Here is a 9,300-nt window from a genome sequence, read left to right as displayed (position 1 = left end):
TATATATATATATATATAATAATTAATTATTAATTTACTACATTTAGTTTTACTTCAAATCAATCACGTTGCTGCACAACGGCTACTGACTGACTGCACTGTGTGCAGCTCACCGGTGTTGGACCATTCTGCAGACGAGGCGACTGGGAGCCGACTGGTAGATGTTGGGAAACAAACTTTGAAGTGGGTGCGGTCTTGACTTGAGTGTGATTACTTCGATGTTCAGGAGGTCGGCCAACTGGACGAAAGCTACCCTGCCTGAAGAGCAAGTCATGTAAAAAAATTATCCAATATTCAGTGACACATACAGTGCACCTGTAAAGCATTCACGTGCACTATTTAAAAAATAAATAAATCAGTTTTTGCCTTGACAATCAAAACTGAAACAAGGTGCATCCTGTTGCTACTGATCCTATTTTATATGTTTCTACAACTTGACTGAAGTCCACATGTGGCAAAATCGGTTGATTGGACTTGAATTGGAAAGGCACAAACCTTTTCTAGATAACATCTTGTAGATGACAGTGTATGACAGAGCACAAACCAAGTCATGAAGTCCAAGGACATGTCCTCAGGGTGGCTGCACGTTGGAGCAGCTCCGTTACATTTATTCTGAGTTATTGCGTTTGAAAACTTTAATTCCTCTTTTTTCTGGATGTAAATCACTTTTTTCATATGATTATTTACTCTGGTATTGGATGCTGTGCAGCTGGAAGGATTTTTACTAAAACTTTTTTACTTTGGGACTTTTGTTATGATGCGTATCCATGGCAACAGTGTTTTCTTTTAAACAACCAGGAGCAGCTCATTAACGCCTCAAAAGCTCAAATAATAATAATAATAATAATAACAATCATTTTATTTAAAAAGCGCCTTTCATGACAACCAAGGACACTTTACAGTAAGAACAAAGATCAACAGGAATAAATTACATAAAGAATATAAAATACATAAAGAATATAAAATACATACAGAATATAAAATACATAAAGAATATAAAATACATACAGCAAAGTTAAGGATAAGTGAGTCTAAAGAGATGTGTTTTCAGAGCAGTCTTGAATAGAGAAAGAGAGGTGGTGTTTCTTAAGTCAGGGGGCAGAGAGTTCCAGAGATGAGGAGCAGAGCAGGTGAAGGCCCTGCTCCCCATGGTGGAGAGGCAGGCAGAGGGTACATGGAGGTGTAGTGAAGAGGAGGATCTGAGAGAGCGAGAGGGGATGGAGATGTGTAGGAGGTCAGATAGGTACGGAGGGGAAAGGTTGTGGATAGCTTTGAAAGTGAGAAGAAGAATTTTGAAGACAATGTGTGATTTAACCGGGAGCCAGTGGAGCTGCTGCAGGACAGGAGTGATGTGGTTATAGGAGGAGGTTTGAGTGATGACATGGGCAGCTGAGTTCTGGACCAGTTGTAGCTTCTGGAGAGATTTGTTGGGGAGGCCATAAAGAAGGGAGTTGCAGTAGTCAATCCGAGAAGTCACAAGACTGTGAACAAGGATGGCTGTGGAGCGAGGTGTGAGAGAAGGGCGGAGACGGTTAATATTTCGGAGATGGAAATAGGCAGACCGAGTGACGTTGTTGATGTGTGAAGTGAAGGAGAGAGTGGTGTCGAGGATGACACCAAGACTCTTGACCTGAGGCGAGGGGGAAAGCAGAGAGTTAAATGGGATGAGAAGATTTTCTGATTTTGAAAGAGAGTTTTTGGTACCGACAAGAATGATTTCTGTTTTGTTACTTTTTAGTTGTAGAAAATTGTTAGAAAACCAGTGATTTAGCTCATTGAGACAGTCGGTGAGGATGGAGGGTGGGTGGGTGGAGTTTGGTTTTGCTGATAGGTAGAGCTGTGTGTCATCAGCATAACAGTGAAAATGGACACCAAATTTACGGAAGATGTGACCTAGAGGAAGGAGGTAAATGATGAAGAGGAGGGGTCCGAGGACAGAGCCTTGGGGGACACCCGTGGAGACGGGGGAAGACTGGGAACAAAAGGATTTGAGCTGAATGAATTGAGTGCGGTCAGAGAGATATGATTTGAACCAGTCTAACGGAGTACCTGAGATGCCAGTGGAGGTTAGTCTGTTGAGGAGGATAGAATGACAGATTGTGTCGAAGGCAGAACTTAGATCCAGTAAAATTAGGATAGACAGAAGAGCAGAGTCAGCAGCAAGAAGAAGGTCATTAGTTATTTTTATTAGAGCTGTTTCGGTGCTATGGTGGGGGTGAAAACCAGATTGAAACTCTTCATAAATGTTATTGTTGGATAGGTGAGAGTGAAGTTGACTAGCAACGGCTTTTTCAAGAACTTTGGAAATAAAGGGCAGATTAGAGATTGGACGAAGATTACTGAAGTTGGTAAAGTCAAGACCTGGTTTCTTGATGATGGGGGTGATGGCAGCAGATTTGAAAGCTGTGGGAACAATGCCAGAGGTTAGGGAGGAGTGGATGATGTTAGTGATGATGGGGAGCAGAGACGGGAGACAGGATTTAACAAGAACTGTGGGAAATGGATCGAGCTGACAGGATGAGGACTTAGACTTGCTGATAATGTCAGCAATGTCATCAGCAGAGGGGAGGGAGAAGACAGAGAAGGGGAGGGAGGGAGGGGGGAGTTCAACATAGATGCTGGGGGCGGTATTTGGTCCAAGGTGTTTATGAATTGAAAGAATCTTTTCATTGAAATAAGACAGAGGGTTGGAAAATTCTGTGGAAACCATGTGAGAGGGTAATGAGTTAGGAGATGAGACTGAACGGTTAAGGAGAGAGAACAAAGTCTTTGAATTGCCAACATTGGAATTGATGATGTCAGAGAAGTAGCTGGATTTGGCTTGAGAAATACTGTCCTTATACTGGATGACGTGGTTCGCATAGAGTTCCTTGTGATTTGAGAGACCGGATTTCTTATAGAGTCGCTCCGACCTTTGGATTTCAGAGAACGGAGTTATGGAGTGAACCAGGGTGCAGAGTTGGAGAAGGAGACAGACCGGGTTTTCAGAGGAGCGACAGAGTTAAGAATGTTGGTGAGGCTGTTATTGTAGAATGTGACAAGGTCATCTGGGTTAAAAGAATTGAAGGTGAAGATGGTATTATTAATATGAGACAAAATAATGTCATGGTTGACATTCTTAATATTACGGAAGGGAAGAGTGCGTTGAGGTTTCTCTGAAGAATATTTAAGATTGACACTGAATGAAATCATGAGGTGATCAGTAAACAGAAGTTCATCAGAAGAACAGTTAAGAGGAGAGAGTCCAGAGCAGCATAATAAGTCCAAAGTGTGGCCCTTTATGTGGGTTGGAAAGTTAATGAACTGCTGGAAGCCACAGCTGTCGAGGCAGGATGTGAAGTCTCTGGTGAGGGGGTTGTTGTCTTCATCCATATGAATGTTGAAGTCTCCAAGCAGAATAATGTCACACCCTGGCATCTTCAGCTGTCTGTCCATGGCGACGAGGATCTTTCGGGCAGTCCTGCTGCTCAGGAGGACCGAGAGGCCTGCCAGATCTGACAGCAAGCTGGATCCAGGTGGGTGGATCAGTATCTGTGGCCAGATTCTTCAGCTTCACTGCAGGAGATCCTTCCAGCCCACAGCTATCAGCATCTATAACAACTCTTGAATGAAACCAGGATGACGAGCTACAACATTTATTAATCCCTTTGGGATTAATAAAGTATTTTTGAATTGAATTGTATTGACTTATCTGCAGACCTCCAAGGCAGGGTTGCTTTGAGGCACAGATCTGATGAAGGGTACAAAAAGAATTTGGGGAACATTAAAGGTCTCGTTGAGCACAGTGGCTCACATTGTCCATAAATGAAAGGTTCTGCACCACCAAGACTCTTCCTAGAGTTGGCCGCCTGGCAAATCTGAGTGATCAGGGTCAAAGGGCCTTAACCAGAGAGGTGACCAAGAACCTGATGGTAAATCTGACAGAACTTCAGCATTGGTCATAGCGAGACGAGAGCCTTCCAGAAGGAAGGACCCCATCAATCAGGCCTATATAGTTGGGTGCTGAAGAAATTATCGTTTCTGTTAGGAGAACCTTCCAGAAGGACAGGAGGATGCATGTGAGCTCAGTTTTGAGTGTCATGGCAAAGGCTTGAGTACTTGTGAACATGTAATCATTGTGTCTCTCGTTTTCAATAAAATTTGCACAAAAATAAAAATAAAAAAATGTTCATTTTGCCATTCTGGGGTAAAGTTTGTAGATGTTTGAGGGAAAATATTATTTTACTCTAGTACTGTAACTTAAAAAAATGTGTGAAAGTGAAGCACTCTGAATACATTGAATGCTGTACAAACCCTGAGCAGATACACTATAGAAAAGGTTTCCTTTTTGTTACAGCTTCACATTTTGTGTTGCCTCCAACTATTCTTTTAAAACATGTTACAGACAATGCATATGGCTAACATCCTCACCTACTCAGTAAAATATGTCCACATGGAGAGCAGCTACTAGAAGTTGGCTTTGATGTGATCACCGGGGGATCAGTTAGCAGGTTGAAATGTAAAGTTCATGATAGAACAATTGGAAAAAGAATGAAAAAGTAATTATTTTAAGGACTGTCAGAAAAAAAATTCCACCCATCCATCCATTATCTTTACCCGCTTCTTCCTTTTTGATTTGCGGGGGTAACTGGTGTCCACGTCCAGAAATCACTGTGTGAGAGGTGGGGGACACCATGGACAGGTCTCCAGTCCATCACAGGGACACATAGACAAACGAGACAAACAACCATTCACTCTCTCACTCACACCTAGAGACAATTTAGAGTCGCCAATCAGCCTAACATGCATGTTTTTGGTCTGTGGGAGGAAACTGGAGTACATGGAGAAAACCCACGCATGCACGGAGAGAACATGCAAACTCCCCACAGAAAGGTCCTCGGGCCGGTATTTGAACCAGGGACCTGCTCGCTGAGAGGCAGCAGCTCTACCAGTTGTGTCACTGTGCTGCCCAAGAAAGATTCAGACGGAAAAAACACACCTACCCCACACACACACATACACACACACATACACTGAATATAGGAGGATCTGCAGTGGAAGTGGTCTCCAGCTACAAGTATTTGGGTGTACACCTGAATGACAACCTCAGCTGGAGCAACAACACCACCAGCCTGATGAAGAAAGCTCATCAGAGACTCTACTTCCTCAGACGGCTGAGGCGAGCTGGTCTGGGAAGCTCAGTCCTCACCTCCTTCTACATGTGTGCAGTGGAGAACATCCTGTGCTGCAGCATCAACGTGTGGCATGGAGGCTGCACAGCTGCTGAAAGAAAAGCTTTGCAGAGAGTGTCCTGATGCATGCTCAATAATCCAGGTAGAAAAATCCAAAAAAGTTCAGTCTGGTCCTCTGGACATTCAAAAAACCAAAAAACAAAACAACCTTTGCTTTGTTTTGTTTTTTGTCTTTTTGAATGTCCAGAGGACCAGATTGAACTTTTTTGTATTTGCAGAGAGTGGTGAAGGCTGCACAGAAGATGTTGGAGTCAGTCTCCTCACCATCACAGACATCTACACCTCCAGATGCAGGAAGAGGCCACCTGCATCATGAAGGACTCCACTCACCCAGCGCACACACTTTTTGCCCCACTCCCCTCAGGAAGGAGGTTGAGGAGCATTAAGTGTAGAACCACTAGACTGAGGAACAGCTTCTACCCTGAGGCTGTTAGACTCATGAATCTCTAACCAGAATAATCACTGTGGAAAATCACATCATGTTGCTGCTGATCTGTTTCATGTTGCTGCTGATCTGTTGCTGTGTTCATTCGTACTCATCTGCTCACACAGACTCATGTTCGTGCTGCTGTTCGACATATTGTTTTTGTACTATAAATGGTAAATGGACTGTACTTATATAGTACCTTTCTATCTGATCAAGATACTCAAAGCTCTTTACAACAATCTGTGCCTCATTTACCCATTCACACAGCTCTATACTAGATCTCTACAAAGCTAATTGAACAAATCATTCTAAAGAGACTAATCAGTGATTTATCACATTCATACACTGATGGGACACACATCAGAGGCTATGAGTGGTTCAGTGTCTTGCCCAGGGACACTTCAGCATGTGACTGCTGGTGGATTCGAACCCCCAACTCTTGCATTGGAGGACGACTGCTCTAACCACTCAGCCACAGCCGCCCTAACTGGATGTAACTGGGGCGCTGTGTACATTTCGTTCCACCACATGTACCACATGTGTTTTGTGTGAAAAATAAAGAAACTTTGACTTTTGATCAGGCCTATAATAAACCAATGATATGAGGATCTGTTGAGGCTGAACAGAAAATACTTACTAAGCCTTACTACTGCTAAAGGTGGTTCTACAAGCTCCTAAATAATACGGTGAACACTTCCCCACAAATCTTTTTTGCATTTTGACTTTGACTTTATTAAATAAAAACTGTGTATTTTTTCATTTTAAAATATGGTCAGAGCCTGGCATTTTCCTTCCAACTTATATGACCTTATAAACCATAGGATGTCATTTTAGCTAAAACACGTCTGTCAAAGATCAGCGATTATGGCCATATTAGGTTAGCATAAAACTAATTTGTAGTTCTGACCTCTAAATGTTTGTGCAAATGTTTCTCTGAGCTGAGAACAGTTTTTCTGCTAACAAGAAGGTTGTTGTACAAGCTGGAGCCAAACAGGATGATACAGCTTTTTGACTTCCTTTATGCGTGTAAAAAAAGGTGAATCAGCAGATGCGAGTGTCGGATCACTGCGAGTGTCGCCTGCTAATACATTTTGTGTCAACACAAGTTGCAACTGAACTAGATGAAAAAGCTTTTTGACTTCCTCCATGTGGATGATAAGTGCAAAGAAAGTGAATCAGCAGATCGGAGTTTCTGAACAAAGATTCTGCTCAGAAGATGAGCCTGAACTGAGAAATGGACTCAAGGTTGAAGTGAACAGCAGAAATGCAGTTTCATGCTCACACCATGATTTGGGGCAATACTGTAGTAACTATAGAACTATTGACATACTGTAATACTTTATAATACTGTAATACTTTAGTAACTATATTATTATAGAGATGATGCAATACTGTCTAAATGGACTGTACTTGTATATCACCTTTCTATCTTATTGAGATACTCAAAGCTCTTTACAACAATCTGTGCCTCATTTACCCATTCACACAGCTCTATACTAGATCTCTACAAAGCTAATTGAACAAATCATTCTAAAGAGACTAATCAGAGCTTTATCACATTCATACACTGATGGGACACACATCAGAGACTATGAGGGGTTCAGTGTCTTGCCCAGGGACACTTCGGCATGTGACTGCTGGTGGATTCGAACCCCCAACTCTTGCATTGGAGGACGACTGCTCTAACCACTCAGCCACAGCCGCCCCTGCAATACTATAGTAACTATATAACTAAAGAGATACTGTAATACTATATAATACTGCAATAGTGTAGAACTAAAGAGATACCATATAATACTGTATAATACTTCAAAACTTTACTAACTATAACTATAGAAATGATGTAATACTGTATAATACTTCAAAACTTTACTAACTATAACTATAGAAATGATGTAATACTGTATAATACTTCAAAACTTTACTAACTATAACTATAGAAATTATGTAATACTGTATAATACTTCAAAACTTTACTAACTATAACTATAGAAATGATGTAATACTGTACAATACTGCAATACTTTAGTAACTATATAACTATAGAAATTATGTAATACTGTACAATACTGCAATACTTTAATAACTATATAACGCAGGTCCGCTGACCGTTAACTATAATAACTATAATAACTATAATAACTATAATAATCTGCTGACTCTTGTTAATAAACAAGGAATCTTATATTTTCCTTTCTTTGAAATGTGATTTTAAAACGATCATGTCAAACTGATTTGCTTACAAAAGCAATAAAAGCATAATTTCAAAAAGGGGGGGGGGGGGGGGTTATCTGGTCATCTTACAGAAGATGCCACATCCTAAACAGCTGACAACATGGCACAGCTCAGACTGTGAAACACGTCAGCTGTTCACGCTCTCCACTGGGACAACCTGTCAATAAGTCAATGGAAACGTCTCTTCCAGTAAAACTTTTTAAAACTTTTGTAGAGGATCAGAGCTGAGACACGTTACCTTCACAGATTACACGGTTTGGGTCAACAATCCTGCAAACACACGTTTTAATATCACCAATATATTTAGCAAATACTGTTTTAAACAACGGGCGGCACGGTGGCACAGTTAGTAGAGCTGCCGCCTCTCAGCGAGATCACCAGTTCAAATCCCGGCCGAGGACACTTCTGGGTGGAGTTTGCAAGTTCTCTCAGTGCATGCGTGGGTTTTCTCCGGGAACTGGTACACCAGTGACCCCCGCAATGGATGTTTTAACTAACAGTCTGTGTTTGTGCTACTCAACCAGTATTTTTGGTCTCTGGTTGAATTTCTAAATGTTGCTCAGACCAGGAGTTACACAGAGTTTCAAACAGGGTCTGTGATAATAAAAGAGCTGAAAATGTTTATGAATGGTGTTTGAAACCGTGTTTGCTGTTCGCAGTGATTGTGACAGCACACCTGCTCCGACTGCCAATAAAAACAACCAAAGCACAAGAGGAGAAATGGCTCATTATCTTCTCATTAAAGTATTTTGTCTTAAAATAGGCAGAGTGAAAGTGAAACTAAGACACACGTTAAACATGGCTCTCACGACTTTTTCCCTCTCGGTGTGACCCACCGATGAAGCCGTGGTTTTTGTCGTCACAGACGCTCCACAGCAGCTCTCTGTGGGCATTACTGACGTCAGGTCGGACCAGTCGCACCAGCTGGTTCCAGGTGGCCTGGGTCATCACGGACTGGCCGCCTCCTTCCTTCTGCTCCTGCAGAACAGCAAATGCCCGTGCCATTTTGTGCCGTTTGGCCCTCACCAGCTGCCGTACCTCTTCCTGTTGAGAGCAGAAAATGAGGACTCGAATGTTTAATAATACTGAAAATGCTTTTTTTTTTTCTGTACAAATCTTGTTGAGCAATCAATATTTCTTTATTTGTTTAGTTGTTTATTCTCAAAGTTATTCAAATTGAACATAATTTAACTAAAATGAAAATTGTAACAAAGTTAAGTCGGGTCTTCTGGACGTTCAAAAAAAATTTGTAGAAACGTTTTGTCTTTCATGTGAAATACTTCTTGTCAGGACTGAAGAAGTCTTTCGGCAGGACTGAAGAAGTCTTTCAGCAGGACTGAAGAAGCCTTTCGGCAGGATCGAAGAAGTCTTTCGGCAGGACTGAAGAAGCCTTTCGGCAGGACTGAA

General features: G+C 41.7%; 1 protein-coding gene across 1 annotated transcript in view; it reads right to left on the bottom strand.

Annotated features, from left to right (window-relative positions):
* The window catches only part of tpcn3 (two pore segment channel 3), a 69,786-nt gene that overhangs the window by 16,316 nt on the left and 44,170 nt on the right, over positions 1–9,300 (bottom strand). Inside the window, exons 9-10 of the mRNA XM_037689904.1 lie at positions 8,730–8,937; positions 114–258 (exon numbers count right to left, since the gene is read on the bottom strand). Of these exons, the coding sequence (XP_037545832.1) occupies positions 114–258; positions 8,730–8,937 (353 nt within the window). The remainder of the gene's footprint in view (positions 1–113; positions 259–8,729; positions 8,938–9,300) is intronic.

The sequence above is a fragment of the Nematolebias whitei genome, chromosome 16, assembly GCF_014905685.2.
Source record: "Nematolebias whitei isolate Nwh7 chromosome 16, NemWhi1, whole genome shotgun sequence".
Lineage (NCBI taxonomy): Eukaryota > Metazoa > Chordata > Actinopteri > Cyprinodontiformes > Rivulidae > Nematolebias > Nematolebias whitei.
This window is presented reverse-complemented; position numbering and strand designations above follow the sequence as displayed.